The 16,831-nt window shown below is 44.1% G+C and overlaps 1 protein-coding gene across 1 annotated transcript in view; it reads right to left on the bottom strand.

Annotated features, from left to right (window-relative positions):
* MRPS5 (mitochondrial ribosomal protein S5) overlaps positions 1-11,113 on the bottom strand; it is a 59,585-nt gene extending 48,472 nt beyond the window's left edge. Inside the window, exons 1-2 of the mRNA XM_055810647.1 lie at positions 10,933-11,113; positions 4,375-4,512 (exon numbers count right to left, since the gene is read on the bottom strand). Of these exons, the coding sequence (XP_055666622.1) occupies positions 4,375-4,512; positions 10,933-10,990 (196 nt within the window). The 5' untranslated portion in view covers positions 10,991-11,113. The remainder of the gene's footprint in view (positions 1-4,374; positions 4,513-10,932) is intronic.
* Positions 11,114-16,831: the final 5,718 nt, after the last annotated feature.

The following is a 16,831-nucleotide window of genomic DNA, read 5'->3' as shown; positions in this document are numbered from 1 at the left end:
CATATTTGAAATGTTTCCACTGAAAATTTAAGCTCACTTCTACTTCACACTGCTAGCTGGATTTCCACAATAGTGAAACAGGGGGAAGAAAAAATCATGTACTAACAAACTTCCTGGCTTCTGTTTGGTTTTGCAGATACAAGACTGAAGCTCCAGCAGCTACCTGCTTATTCACAGACGTTTAACATTAATCTTTTAAAAAATGTGAAAGTTCTTTTTATGTGGATCACAGGATAGAACATCTTTAGGTATCTGCAAATCTGGTGGCAGCAAAAGATGTCTATAATCTGTTACTGCCATAGCACAGCACAGAAACAAATCTATTGCATTATGATATTACAACAAAACCTCTGGAGCTGGAAAACATTATTCTGAAAGATGCATTCATACTACACAGGCACAGCAAATAACTCCGCTTAACTGCAAACCTTGAGGACACTTTCACAGTGCACTTTGCACATTGCAGTTTGCAATTTTACATTTTTAAAACTACCAATTTATCACAACGTCAGCAGGAAGTTGCAGACATGGGATTTTCAGGTTAGTCACAATTCAGATCCTGAATAAATCCAGTTACAAATCCAGCCATTAACAGACTAAAAACTTGCTAGCTTAAACAAAGAACCCAAAACTGATGTAAAGTATCCTGCGAAACATCTGAGAAATTGTATTTTTTTCCTTTATAACATCTTATTAAAAACCCAAGATCTTAACTTAGTTAACAGATGCTGTTGTAAATGCTACTATCTTTTAAAGGTTGCTTTGATTATTAAAGCTTTCATTTGCAATTTTTTTTTTAAATAATAAGTATTACAAAGCTGGCCTTAGTGCCAGCAAATGGATACGGAGAACCGAGATTTCAGCAAGGTCTGCAAACTGAACATCATTGGCCTGGTTCATTTCCTCACGACAAATGAAAGCCAGAGGCCAAGTACCTTCACAAAAGTTATATCACATAGTAACAAATCAAAATCCAGTAAAATAGCTCCCCCTTGCCCCCCCCCCCCCCCTTAAGTACAATTACCTGTAAGGCATTTAATATTCACTCTCCTTTTTCTGACTAAAAACAATTAACCAGCTATTCTTCAACACACAGGTACTCCCCTTGTAAAAGGAAACAGAAAAAAAAAAAAAAGAAATTGAAGAAAAAGGCAGCTGTATATTTGGAACTCTTTGTACCCTTAATGCTGAAACATCAAAACTCTTAATCTGATCCTACTGACAATGACAAGTGGTAACTCAGTAATTATTTATCCAGATGTTCATACTGAAAGAAAAAATTCTTTAAAAATTGAAAACCAAAATTTTTTTTTCACTCTGATCCTCAGAGTTAGGCACAGCAGAAAAAATAAACAATTTAATCCAAAGAAAACTCACATAGGACTACAAAAATGTAATATAAAATGTTATCAAGGAGCAGGCTTTCAGGAACTGATGTTTCCAAGAAAGAACACAGACACAGAAATTTATACTAAGCACAAAGGCTTCCAATATGCAAAGCCTCCAGAGACAAAATGCGTTACTCTGAGTATGATTTTAAATTAGTGGTCTAAATGATTTCCCCTTGATTGCCACAATCTAGGTCTATAACCTCTGAAAAATCATCATATTCCTTATTCTGTACTCTAACCTAAGAGGAAACATCACCTAGCAACAGAGAAATTACATTCTTTTCATTTGTTCCCAAGGGTAACTAATGGAATTAATACTGTGAGTAGGAAAGCACAATTTCTATATAGTCCCAGTATCGAATAAAAGTTCTTTATTCTCACATGCACCCAGATACAAAACAGATACTGAGAAAATTATGCTAGCTGGTTTGGATGATTGGGGTGAAAGATAACTCCTATGGCTGAAAGTCAGCCAAACCATTTCAGTATTCATGACCCATCTGTGTTCCTCTGCTGCCTTCAGGAATGACAGCCCACATATTTCACCCCAATTCTGTGGCTATTAAACGTAAAGGGTCTATATCTCACATCTTCCTCACCTACAGGTCAGACAGATACATACTTCTTCCATTAAACATACAGCACTTTTTATCAACGCTTCTCGATGACTGAAGCTTAGGCACCTAAGTCCGGATCGGTGGGATTCCCTGTCTGTGTGCCAGCATGTAGGAGCACGGATGTGCACGAGTGGCAGAGAAAACAGCCCTGCCCTACCGCTCGGACACCAGCTGGACTGGAACAGGCACAAGACAGACATTATCTGCAAAGACCAGGTCTAATGCAACGCACTGGAAAAAGAGGCAAGACTTTTCAGGGGAAGTTATGTATTTTTTAAACATGATCTGAAAAACCTCAGGCCCTTCCACATCTCTAATTAAGCATGTGAAATTAAGTAAAATGGAAACTGAACTGCTTCCCATAGTGGGGAGGGTGGAACGGGAAAAAGGGGGGAGGCACAGAAGCTAAGCCTGTAATAACAAGATAATTTAAAATTACTTCATTATGAACTCACTGAAATATGTCATTGGACAGGAATAAAACCCTGTGTATGTTTTTTGTGTCAGAGCTGCAGGAGGCAGCTATCTGGATAAGGAACACAGACTGCCTAGGGTAATTGCAGTTCCTCCTCTTTAAATTCCTTCCTTCTATTTAAATGGGTTAAACTGTTTTTAATAGCTAAGTTGAAGGTACAGATGACCCTACTAACAAGAGTGCGTTACTATTTTAAAAACCAGAATAGAAGTTAAACCTTCAATAATGAGACAGAAAAATTTGTCACCCTTCTCCGTCAAAAAGGACTGTTATTTGTCTGACATTTCACTTGAAAATAGTTTCACATAAAACTATCATATCTGCATTTTTAGTGTTACCACTTTTGAAGCAACTATGCTGTTAGAGGATATGAGCGATTTATACTGTTAATACCTACTTCATTTGAATTTTGAAGGTTTTATTTTTGAATTCTGTAAGAGAAACTGTTCTTAGAACAGCTGTTCTTTGAAATGTAAAACTCTCAGTCGTCCAAATCTGATGGCTACTGTCTCTGCTGAATACATGAAGGAGGTACACTTAAATTCTTCCAAGTAAGCCAATAGTTTTAGGTAGTTTGCCTAAATATAACTTGTTTAAAATTTTATTAAGTCAGATAATGAGGATACCATCACAACAAACACCTTCAAGACAATCACCGAACAAACATTTTTAATTAAGTCATCTAACAAGGCAGCTGGCAAAATTCCTGGTAAAACAGAGCTCATCTAGACTTTGAAAATATGAACATAAGCATAATTAAGGAAATAATCTATCCTACAAATAGTAATCAAATTGCAATCACTTGCAGTGCTATATCTTAAATTTTACGTTAAACAAAATAAGAACAGTGCTTAGCTTCTCACATATTCTTATTTTGTGACTGCTTGGGTGCTTATGAAAAAAGTTCTAAATGATTTTTTCCTGCAGTTGGCATCCTTAGCAAACCTCTACCGTTCAAAGCCGCTGGTTCACAGTGCAGACTTTTGCAGGTGTTCCAAGACCTCTCTGCCTTCAGTCATTTGAAATCAGTCATCAGTCAAAATTTATTGGGTAAGACAAACAGCCAGCCAGCATATCTTTTTAAATCCCATTTGTTTAGCAAATGTAAAGAAAACAAATACAGTATTCTGCCACTGAGCAGCTGAGAAGAATAAGAAGAGATCACGAGTTCTGAAAGCCTGATTTTGCAGAGCTCTTATATTCTGCGGATTATAAACAAAGAACTTTCACTCTCAGACTGCTGTGGTTATCTCCTCCACAGATTATGTTCTTACTATTCCTTCTCTTCCCCTAAAGGATAGGATAAGGAACGACAAAACAGGTGGAATGGTCCCTCAGCTGTCTCAGTTCACAGTCCCAATCGTGAATTTAAACAGCCATCACTTCTCAATTATGTTAAGCGTGAGTGTAATTCCTTTCAGGACTGGAGGAAAATACTGCAGCTGGCCAGATATTTAGCAGGACATTATCAGCAGTTTTTGTTTAACACATTATTGCATTTTAGTAATTTCATTTTTGAGACAGCACAGCTTAAACAGTGTGTCTTGCCTATGGCTCAAAAATAATGTAGAAAAACAAATTATTCATATTCTCAACAAAGCACTAGGAAACAGAGGGGACGGTGTTTCCCCTTCCACACGATGACGTATATTAGATGGATTCACTGTGACATGAAGCAAACCCTTACTTGCAATGAAAAGATAATAAACTTACCTTTTGCACACACCTGTCAACAGCTGTAGCTGCCACTAAAATCTTAGGAGATAATACAACTAGAGTAGACACAAAAATTTACCACACATACATTTTCATTACTATCTCTCCAAAGCAAAATTTTCTCTTCTTCTTCTGTTTATTACAGATAATAATCTTAATCCAACTCGAGACTTACACGTATTGAAGAAACTGCTTTGTCTGCGTTGCTCCACTGTCACAGTCCAGGGGGCAGAGATGGAACACCGGGTCTGGAAAGCCCATGCCAGGCTAGAATATGAACAGTAACTCCCTTTCACTGGCACTGAAGCAAACCCTGAGAATAAAGACAGAAAGGTGTTTCTATGTAGGACATTTTCTCCTTTGAAACAGCATTTCCTGCAAATATACACATCAGAAGAAAAACCAGTAATATTTACTCGTACAGTTTAGTTTACAAAGGGAATCAGACTTGAACCTTTTGTCTTGAAAAGCAGAGCAAGTTGCAGAAGGTGGGGGGAAATATTGCAACAGAAAATCCCACAAAAAAGACAATGACTAGAAGGCTTCTAAGAGACTTCTATTGCTGATAGAGTGAGAACACACTCTTCAAAACTAGAAATATTGTCCTAGCAACAAAACGTGTAGTAATGTTCCTGGACACAATCAAAAGTGATAGATAAATAAACACATCATAAAATACGGTATGTGCTATGAAAACATAATCTGAAATCAGCCCAATAATCCTGTTCAGTATCTTCATTAATGATCTGGACAGCGGGGCAGAGTGTACCCTCAGCAAGTTTGCTGATGATACAAAACTGGGAGGAGTTTTGTGTCATCTGGGACACCACCTCCCAGTTTTGTGTGAAACTGGGAGACCACCAGAGGGTCGTGTGCTGCCATCAGAGGGACCCGGACAGGCTGGAGAAATGGGCTGATGGGAACCTCATTAAGTTCAACAAGGGCAGGTGCAAAGTCCTGCACTCACAGAGGAACGGCATGCACCAATACATCCTGGGGGCTGAACACGGTCCTGGGCAACCTACTCTGGCTGACGCTGCTCTGAGCAGGGAAGGTGAACTAGATGATCTCCAGAGGCTTCCAACCTCAACTCTTCTGTGATTCTGCAAATTCGTGAACCTGACTTACTCTGGCATCCTGAAAGGAGAACGTACCTCCAGAAGTACCTTCCCCATGGCCCTCCAGATTTGATTATTACAAAGCTAGCCAATTACACATGCTCTTATCACCTCCAGAACAGATCACCAGGCAGCTCAGCTAATGTAGGAAGGTTGCTCTTTATTAGCCGAAGGGAGCATGCCTGAGAAACAACACATTCATTTGGAAAACAAAACATAAGAGTATTAGACAGCTTACTTCATTACCAAATACATTTGCAATGCTATTTGCTTTTGGTTGGTTCTTTTACTCCCACTTTAATTGAAAAAAAAAAAAAAGTTTCATGCTCTAAATACCATCTCCTTCTGAAATTATGATGGAAATCTGAAAAATGTCTATGAAGAGGCAATAAAGTCAGGACAAAATGACAGCAAGAAGAATCAAAAGACAGTGGAATCAGATGAATAGCTGCTGAAGAAATAAAATTCTGACAGAATGGCTGGGGCACAGAAGAGGAAAAAGTCAAATGTCAGAAAAAGCAGCAGCCAAATGAACACTGGTGTGACAGAAAAAGGTCAGACAACCTTCAACTGATCTCAAGAAGTCTGGTGATACAGTTATTTTAAAATAAGTACTGCAACATCTGACCATTACAATTCATAACAGAAGTTGTTAAAGCCCAGGGTGAGATGCTGGCTTCACTGAAACCAGTGCCAAATCTCCTATTTTCTTTAAGGATTCAGTCTGTTTTAAAGTGAGAGCAATTTATACTTTTAAGACCTGCAGCAGGAGAATACCAGTTCTGAGCTGGCCATCAAAATTGTGTCTAGGAAAGCCCAGGGGCTGTGATGGCTGTATTCTGGACGCTGGGAGGTGAGACTGTTTTGGTCTCTGAACTGCAGCAGGACAGAAGAGAGAGGAGGAAGATACGGAAAAAAAAAAAAAAACCAAACTGACATGATTCACACAGTTCAAAACACTGAGTGCTGCTATTTCAGAAAGTATATCCACACACTTCTGTACGCATACTGCTACCAAAGGAATAGACACTTTGAAAGGATAGCAAAGAACAAAAATATTTATGGAATGTAAACAGTTCGAAATTCACATCTCAATAAAACAGCATTCTGACATGTAACTATGAACACTTGATGCATCATAACCTCTAAACATCTGTGATGGGATTTTTATTTAAAATCTAAAATGTTTCTTACAATAAGCTATTCAAAACTGAATCGTTTGTAAAAGTAAGACAGGTCATGAATGCTGGACTGATGTCTTGTCATCAGCAAAATACACATCAACAAAGGAGAAGAAAAAAAATGCGCTTACTGTATTTAAGTCATGCACTGCGCTAACATAAAATTAACTCCTCAGTGATACTTCCCTGCTATAAACATTGCAATTAAAACCTTGCACTGACTTTCAAGTGTTGTCTTTCACTGGCTAGGTACAAAATTTTCTACAAATATAAATATACATATATTCAGCACTAAAAGTTCGCTTAACAAACCCACTACAAAACCATTTCATTCTTCTCACAAGGTGAAACAGAAGAATCCAAGACAGCTAGAAAAGTGAACCCAATGGATTAACAGTCTTATGTCTGCGAACTTTAAATCCCTAACAGTTTTCTTTCTAACCCTCACCCTAGTTCATATACAAGTACGCTACTCTACCCATTCCTTTATTTCCTAACCTTTATTTTAGCTACATACTGCATATTTAACATGGTACCTTCAGGAGATTTATGCACGGGGTGCAGCATCTGTCACCATGCACAATGCCAAAAATTGGCATGCATTGCCATTTGCTTGCTACACCACCTAACAACATTGTGAAAGACAGCAAGCGTGCTGAACATCCACGTACATACTCCACTAGTGAATGCAGTGTTCAGCAAGCTGAGCACTAATATTTTTTTTTTAACAATTGGCAACAATATAATAATCCCCTCTACTCCTGTAATTATTTTCCACAGGAGTAAATACAGAAAACTGTTCTTCCTCAGTTCCATACCTGAGAGAAACAGTGCATGAAGTTGGTTTCAGCAGTGAGAACTGCATTGTAAAAACACTTTTAAAAAAGCCATCAAGATGCTTATTGTGCAGTTATAATTAGAACTTTGGAAAAATTGCCCAAGCATTGTTCCAGACTACACATGGGAGGCTCCAGGCTGAAATAATCATGACATTCTCCGAAGAGACCATACAAAAAAACCAAAGATGTTCTGATTAAATTCCAAATTGCAGTTCTGAAGATATCAAGCACTGTTAATTTAGCCTCTAATGGGCAATGAAGTTTCAGGAGATTTTTTGCCTGTTTTTTCTGCTTAACATTTTGCTTGCTACTTTTTATTCAAATGAAACTGTTATGCACAGAAATAACACAATCATACAAACAATCGCAACAGGGAAGACACTTCAGAATCATTACTACTTTTTTTTCATATCATCTCAAGAAAGGCCCAAGTGCACAAGTAGTAATGAAATCTTTGCAGCGATACAAACTACTTTTTAAAAACCCCTCCAGCTACCTTGGAAAAATTTGGATGTGAAGAAGTTAATTTCTCAAGCTAAACCTCATGCATTTAAAATCACAGCACACGGAAAGGGTGGAAAGGGTCGCTGTCTGCTTGGGGCTAAGCATGGAACACCAAAGTAATCAAATCAGAGAGTTAGAGGTCACACCTGAAAAGACACAGATTATTTTAATAAACACTTTAGAAGCAGTTGCAACCTTTTAATGTGCCTGGTCTACTTGAAAGAAACGTGTTGGGTTTTTTAGGATATACTCTGTGACTAAACAGTAAGAATGTTTCCCTCCGCCAAGGAAACACCACTGGCCTACTTGCAGTTTCGCTACAGAATGGGCAACACTTCATTATAGATTGCCCTGAGGAAGAAAAGAGACTAGAAATTCATTAACTGCTTAGAGGCAAGGCAACTGTGGAGGCAAGGACTTTTCAGAGGACTGTAGAAGCTAGAAAAAGCTAGAGAACTTTATTTTGCCATTGAAAGTGAAGGAGAAAGAAGGGACATCCTCTGTTGAAAGTAAAAAACATGCCCAGATCCAGGTTTTCTAATACCGAACTTGAATATACTTTTACTAATTTAATCTGGCCTTTCTTCCCACCTCAGTCGCCAGCTTTCCCTGGAAAACACACAGGCATTAGTGTAGTTCATTACAACTTTCGCCTAGAACTTAAGCACGTACAAGCTATCTAGGCTGCATAAAGGATTCTGAGACAGATTCGCTAATATCTGTTAGCAGGGTTCACAGCTGATGGCATACAGTGCCTCTTTACAATGGAAAAAAATTTGGAGGAAAAGTGAAAACAAAAGGAGGCAGAAAGATACAATGTGTGTCTCAAGGTAGTCTCCAGTGCTGAACATGATTCCCTCACATAAGAACTTCCCATAGTATGTATATACTTTTCATTAGGACTCCTCACTGGACAGATGCAGGCTGGTTGGCTGTTAAGCGCTATGACGGCATGTCGTGGCATCCCCTAACGAATCCAAAACCTACAACCCAGAGGACAGTAAAGGGAATGAGAACTATTTCCTGCTGCTGCTGGTTGCTACTAGCAAATACTACTGGGATTCACAGCTGCAATGTCATGAAGGACAACAGCAAGAGAACAATGGGAAAACACTGCCCCAATTGCTCTGCAGCCGTGCTGACACTTTGGGGGAACGGGGACAGAGCTGACGAAAGGCAGGCAGCAAAGCTGGACATGGAGGGCTCTGAGCAATACAAAAGGCTAAGGTACCCATGGCACTGCAGTAACTACACCTATACAACCTTAGGTTTGTTTCAAAACCTCAGGAGTATTCACTGCTTAAAAACACTGTATAATGAAAATAATTTTCTCTTATGAGAAGTGTGCAGATCAAAAAAACCCCAGCTATATCAAAATTAATGAAATAATTCAGAAAATGCCACTCAGCAGAAGTTTTCAGTTATACAGTATTGTTTCTCATATATCAAAACACAATTTCCCCACTTTTCTAACCACAGTCTTTGAAGGACAGATCCAAAGCCAACTCTGATCCTTAGCGGAAAAACCGTTCTGCCTTCCTCCTAAGCCTCTACTGGGAAAGATAATACATCTGAGTTTTGAAAGTGACTGGAGAGTACTAAAAAATAGAAAGAAATGGCTACAGAAAAAATAGAGACGTGTTGAAAACAAACTTGGATTCCTAACAACTAAGAATATCCAGGAAGACATAAGAGGAGAAAGGTAAAGAATGGGAAGAAAACACATTTTAATTAAAAAGCAAACCACCTCACTCCATGATCTTAAGGCATATATGGCCCGAGTTACTCTGATGGGATAATAAATAACTGACAGGTTTCCAAAGGTACAGCTGGCCTGCACCAAACCCTGTAACGATGAGCAAGAACTGCATGTCTAAAGTGCATTTATGATCTGAAGTACATGTGAAGAAAGAAATACGGAAACTGCTAAGCAGTGACAACAGCAGCCTTGTCCACTGGTGGCAATGCCAGTGTAAAGCAAGTTATTTCATAAAGTATTTATCACATCTGTACTGGAGAAGATTAACGCAGGCAAGAGCAACTAGGTTGACACTACCTAGCAAAATACAGGCTTTTAAAAAAAACCACATTTGTTTAGGAAGTGCCATTAGCATTGTTCAGATATAAAACTGAATTAATATGTAGCTCTTGTAGGACCTGGAGTGATTAAAGAGGCAAGGAAATGTATGCAGCTGTATCGTGTTCTCATCCATGCACATACAGAGGGGCTCCTGCTCCTATATGTGTTGTTCTTGAGTTAATCACTTGCCATTTAATACTGTGCCACAGGAACCACTGAGTCTCACAGACAGAGCTGAACACAGCAAACAGCAAAGCACATTTTCCTCCACTGGAATTAATACGACAGGGGGAAAATCAGTGCAAGGGCTTACGATACACAAATATGCACACATATGACAATGACCAGGCATCCCTGAAGCACAAACAATCCTGCCTTCCCTCCACCCCCCAGTAGCCCCGCTGGTGTAACCCCAGAGTAGGCAGGTGGCAAGGGGTTGCTCTTGGGACACAGCAAACCCACCTGCTGCGCTTGTGTGTCACCATATGCAACACACACACACAGACCTACCCTTCCTGCTTACATGTGCACACATGCATGCAGCAGACAGACAGACCCACCTTTGCGCTTACCTGTGCACACGCGGGTGCAAACCACACACCGACAGACCCACCTTCTGCGCTCAACTGGGTACACCCAGCTGCAACACACACACCGACAGACCCACCTTCTGCGCTCACCTGTGTACACATGTATGGCACGCACACACACGCATGGCACACACGCACGCATGGCACACACGCACGCACGGCACACACGCACGCACGCACGGCACACACGCACGCACGTATGGCACACACACGTATGGCACACACACACGCACGTATGGCACACACACCCGCACGGCACACCCGCACTGAGGGACACCCCGGAGTGCGGGGAACCGCTCGGGGCCGTGCCTCCCGTAGCGACTGCCCGGACCAGGCCACTGCCACGGGAGACAGGCCCGCCAGCCAGCACGGCCTCCCCCCGCCGAGGAGGCGCCCGCGGTACCACACGCTCCCCCATCACCTCGCCACGCCGCTCGGAAGGCACCATAGGCGCACGCCCGGCCGATGGCCGCCGCCATACCGGCCCCGTCCCCCGCTGCCCGCCACCGTACTTAGCCGCCCGGCGCACCGCCTGAGGAGAAAGCGAAGGCAGCGAGCGGGCGACTGAGAGGAAAACTGGAGCGGGACGGCGAAAAACACCGGCTGACGCTCAGCTGGAGCCTTACGGGAACGCTCGGCCGCCCCAGCCCCTTCCCGCCGGAGCTGCGCGATTACGGGTCCTTCAGGCAGGCCCGGGACAGCCCCGCCGCAGAGGCCGCCGCAGGACCCCAGCCGGGGGCGGCCCTTGCCCTGCGGCCCGGCCCGCCGCGGCCTGGCCGGCAGCCGTGGGGGTGAGCTGCGCGAGCAGCTGGGGGCTCAGCGGAGCGGTGCGCTGGGGCCGGGGCCTGGAGCCCCTGCGGCTTTCCCAGGCATTGGGTTGCTTTCGCGGGGGCCCCGCACCCCTCGCCCGCACCCGCGGGTGCTCCCAGCGATGGGCCCCGGGCTGGGCGCTACCTCCTGCCCGGCAGCCCCGCCGTGCGGGCCGGGGGCCCGGCGTGCCTGCCGCCCTAGCAGTGCTGCGGGCCGGTTGCTCCAGAGGCGGGTGGGCTCCGGCAGAAGCCGCTCCCTGCGCAGTGAGCTTTGCCTGTAGCTGGGCAGGCTCCCCTGTGCCTGGCAGTAACGCTGCCAGCTTGCAGCGTGCCCCAGCTCTCCCTCCCCGAACTGCGGCAGCTCGAGCGCCCAGAGCTGCTGCGGAGCCCGGACCCGCTGGCAGGGAGTGCAGCCGGGGAGCCGCAGCTCGGCGCGGTGCCCACCTGCGCCCTTGGGTGCGAGCCCCGCGGGTGGGAGCATCTCCCCTCCCGCACAGTGCCTGGCGCTGTGCCTGTGTGGCAGTTACAGAGGAACGAAAAGGCAGCATGCTAGGGGATGTATTCTTGCTTTTTCAGAGCTGTTTTTGAGGCAAGGAAGATTTTGATGGAAGTGATTCACAGCAGCTTTCCCCCCCCCTCTTCTTCCTGTGCAGCAAAGCCAGTGGAGTTGCTGACTGCCCTCTTCTGCAACACAGGCGTTTTCGTGTGCTGCATTAGCGTTCTTCCTCCTGATATACGAGTCCAGTATTAAAGACTACAGTAATAGCAAATAGCTTAATTTGCATTAGCAGAAGCGCACAACCTGCAGTGTTTTCAGGATTTGTCATACATTCAACACGTAACACAATGATTGCTTTGTACCTTATGGAACAAAAATACACCCAAGAAGCTGTAGAGAAGAATTTCCCATAGTGTGCTGACAGACCAGCTGCTGGCAGAAAATCGATGCAAGACATAATCTTTTAAACAGGGTTTTTATCTTATCTTCAGGCACTTTAAAAATGCCCATTCTCACAGCATTAAGATACCACATATTTCAGGACGTAACCCTGCCAGTGTCACTAAGGATAAAACCAATTAGTCTCTCATAAATTCCTGCAGATATGTTCACTGTGGTATTTATTTCCAGTCTTTCTTTTGGAAGTAATTGTGTCACGTAGAAAATTAAACTCTTTTTTTTTTTTTTTTTTTTTTTTTTTTTTTTTCTTTATGCATTGGGTGATCTGATGGAAATGCCACTTTCTGCGCATCGTTTACTGGAAAGAAAGAATTTGCCTTGTATAAATCTGTTACATAGAAAGAAAATTGCAGCCAGTGAAATGGCTGTTTAGCAACATTACCTTGTCACACGGTTACAGCTGGTCAATGCCAGCAGCGTAGGGCCGTGTTTTGTTTTGTGTCAATGGGAATTGGTTTATGCACTAGTGAGTCTCTCGGTAGGCTGCACAGACTAAAAAAGATGGAGAAAAAGTAATATGCAGTCCTGAAAGCTAGAGTTCACTACTGGTCATTCAGCTTCTAGATCCAACTCAAAGAAATCAGATTGCCTCCTTCGTGAGGGTTACTATGATTATTTTCCTCCCATACCCTCTAACTATGGACTTACATTTTAAGAAAAGACATTTCAAAAGGCTAAATCATCTTGGAGCAAAATCTTCCGAGTCTGAAAAGTGAACAAAGTTCTGAATTGACTCAGAAGGGTTTTGGGGGTTGGGGGTTTCACTTCAACCCTCTTAAAGAAATCTGGTTCCATTAGCTCTAAACTATTATTATCTTACCTGGTCGAACCCCAGGTTCTCTCCTTAGAACTGGAATGGCATGATAAGTCTCCCCATGTGCCCTGAGCTCCACAGAGACCCAGGTCACCTGCAAAAGTCTTTGTGTTAGGGCTGGGGCCCCAGAAAAACACCTAGTGCTCGTGCTTGGCTACTGTGCAAGAAGCTGGGGGGGGTGACACCATGAGAAGCTAGAGGGAAGGCAGATGACCGGAGCTGCTGGTGGCACCTGGTTAGCGCCAGCACGGCACTGTCATGGCAGGCAGGAAAGGATGTGGGCTTGGTGGGGAGAAGGAACCTGAGGGGTGATCAGCCCAGGATGGGGAACAACTGACTGTTAAAACACCGTGGTGCAGCCACCATTCTCCCTGTGGTGAGAGGCTAAGGTGGGAAAAGCCACACTCCACAGGTATCCATCAGGCAGCCTGGTGCTTTTAGTGTCCCACTGCGCTCCTGTGAGATGCACACCTGGACTGTCCAGTACTGGAATACTTCCAGCAAAGCGATGTTATCAGCTGTTTCTTTGCTGTCTCAGGGTAGGAAAAGGAATCAATTTATAACTGCTAACTTACCAGAACTGAAAACAGTGACAGTAAGCCTACTGTCTGGGCTTGTTGTCATTTATATTTTGGAGCAAACCTTATTTGCTCCAATTTTTTCACCAGTGATAACAGTTTTATGTGGCAGTCAAATAGATTTGAACCAGAATTAGTCACTGCTGTGTGAACAGTGCTGCCACTGGGAGGGACAGCAATGCAGGCTGATAATGGATCATTCAAAGGCAGGCTGCCTGCTCCAATGAAGGATGGATAGTGCACTCAAACGCCAGCAGATAAAAATTTCAGAGGAGATGTGATTTTAATTAGCGTTTTCGTATCTTTGAATAATAGCAAAGTCTCAATCTACCTCATTTGTTTCAGCAAGACTGGTAATTTTTAACAACGGGTAACATAAACACTGTGGTTTTGCCTGGCTCCTTGCCTGTAAATCTCTGTTGTTTAAAGTTACTTCCCAGTGTATGCTTTCCCATTGTAAGAGCAACGTCAACTAAATGCATTACACTGCTTTGGCTCCTACTTCCTAGGAACTTTGGATGGGCAAGAAGGAGCCTCTCTAAAGAGGAGCTCTGAGACCTAGCGGAGTCAGAAGGACTTCACTCACTTTGGGTCAACTTCAGCCAGGAAGAGGCTGGTGTCTCAAACAACGTGTGAGAAATGAACAGAAATGAACCAGCATCGGCACTCTGCTGTCCTGGGGAAAATCAGCCAGACCTTGCTCCCAGGGCTCAGGGTGAGACAGCACAGGCAGATGTGGGTGGCCTGGTAATGTGGAAGCCTCAGATGTATTTAGCGGTCCAGCAACTAATGCTAAGCCATGCATGTTTAAAAAGGAGTAGGAAGATCCTCCAGGTGTGGTGGGAACAGCTGCATGCCAAGGAGCAGTAAATCTCCCCCAGACAGAGGAGGATGAGGTTTTGTACCCTTCTTACCTGCCTGGGCCACTGGGTAGTGAGGAACCGGGGAGCTTTCAGCCCCGATGCCCACCTGGACCCCAGGCCCTGGTGGCACATGGAAGAGGCCCCATCCCTGGCTTCCCTGCTAAGGGCCAAATCAGCCCCGCTCTGCAAACACAATAGCCAGTTGCCAGTGTTGCCTAGGGGAGGGTTGCCAGGAGAAAGCACAATAGATTCTCCATGGAAACCTGCACTTCAACGGTTTGCTTTCATACAGGAGCACTGTCAAGGATCCTGTTTCAGGAAGGTGTCATTAAAGATGCCAGAGCAAAGCCATCAGCAGTATCCATGAGGGCACACCTGCCAGATTGCTGCTGCCTTTGAGTACCTGAGTGTTTTTAGGGTTTCTGCTGAAACCTCATGTTTCTCCTCTGCCAGTCGGGCGTGACTGTGGCCCACCATCCCCCAGGTGGTCACTCCTCTCTGTGCCAGCAAAATCAGCTATTCCCTTGGCAGGTGCTACCCTTCTGCTCCTGCCTGCAGCTTGCATGATGTTTCTGCTCCTGCCTGTAGCTTGCATGGTGTTTCATTTCCTTTTCTGCTGTGCCAGTCTGTGGAAGCTCCCATTCTGTAGAACCCCAGTATCACTACAGAAGTGTATCTCTGGGACCAAAGATCAGCTGCCAAGGAGGGTGGGAAAGACAATACAGCTCTTTGCTAACCTGGAGATGCTGCACAGCTGCTGAAACCAGACAGCTTTCAGTAACTTGAAATCTTCAGTGGGTGTTTAATACACCTGTTCACTGAATTGTAGTCAGAAACATTCCTACCCTGGTCAGGATCCTCTTTTTTTCAGTCCATGGGTCTCACATTTGGCTGATTGTTTCCTTCAACAGTTCTGGGTGCTTGACTTTCTTATTATTTGGGCATAAGCATCAGTTTTATGGAGGAGGTGACACATAAATCCCAGGTGCCCACAATATCAGGGATATACTTGACAGAGTTACAGCAGCTGTAGCGATGCTGCATCTAACAACATTACGTGGTGTGGCACCAGGTGAAACCCTTGCTTCTTCCCAATACAAAATTATACTAACATAGGAATCTGGAGCAATTGTTGCTTGCTCTGCTTGGTTACTCTTCCACTTTTGATATGTAGGTGGTCAGCATGGGCCTTGCAACTGCTAGTCATGTTCAGAATCAAGCAGGGAAATGAGCAGGTGCACTGGCCATTCGTAACAGTTACCATGCAATTGCACAGTGGTATTGCTAATGAAGCCAAAAGAAAGGTCATAAGCGGACTTGCAGTTCTGAAGGTACCATTACTGTTAAGAGTCTTTCAGCAATGACGTTCCTTGGAATTTAATTGTTTTGAGGTGGCATCTGTGAGTCCCAAAAGCCACTGCCAGGCTTTTAGCACAGCGATGTGAAACCAGCATGTAGCTGATTGGAAAGGTTAATGTGAGTACTGCCATTGTTTCTCTAGAGCTGCACATCAATAACCTGCCAAAGTGAAAGCTGGAAATAGATTGAAGCTTTCCTGTGGCCAGCTCCATTAAGGTATACTGAATTCCAGGCAGGAGAGAAAATAATTTACACGCCTCTTGAAATAGATGGTTACTGCCAGGCACCTGGTTTGAAAGCTGCACAGTCAGAAAGGGAGTCAATCAGTTATGGAGAGCAATAAACATACATGTAAAGCAGGGTCTGGCAGGCCCAGAAGGCTGCTCAAAGATACCTCTCAGCCAGGGTAACGTTCATCTGACAGTACTGCTCCATCTTTTAATAAAATACACATTTCCACTGAGATCTAAGTATTGTTGCCACCTGGCATCAAATGCATTGTAGTTCACTTCAGTATGGCAGCAGCCAGAGATACAGGAGTAGTAAACAAAGCAACTGTTCAGCTCTTCACATTATTTATGTGCTCTCCTCCCCATTGCTGGCAGTAACAAACCATGCTCCACCTGTCTCTCATGGCTCATTTGCTAACAGAAGGCTGCTCTCTGCAAAAACCAGCTGCTAGCGCTCAGGTACAGAGCGGGATGCGGTCCTGAAGAGCTGCTGCTGGATTCCAGCAGCACGGCTGGGGGGCACGGTGAGCGCTGCTGGACCCCATGTTAGCAGCACAGCTGGGGGGCACGGTGAGCGCTGCTGGACCCCATGCCAGCAGCACAGCTGGGGGGCACGGCAAGCAATGCCAGCAGCATGGCTGGCGGGCACGGCCCCTTGCTCTGGCAGGGTTAGCACAGCGACAGCACGCCTGAACAGCCCAGGGTCATA

This window comes from Falco peregrinus, chromosome 7 (genome assembly GCF_023634155.1).
Source record: "Falco peregrinus isolate bFalPer1 chromosome 7, bFalPer1.pri, whole genome shotgun sequence".
Taxonomy (NCBI): domain Eukaryota; kingdom Metazoa; phylum Chordata; class Aves; order Falconiformes; family Falconidae; genus Falco; species Falco peregrinus.
The sequence above is the reverse complement of the archived record's forward strand: the minus strand, read 5'-3'. Positions and strand labels throughout refer to the sequence as shown.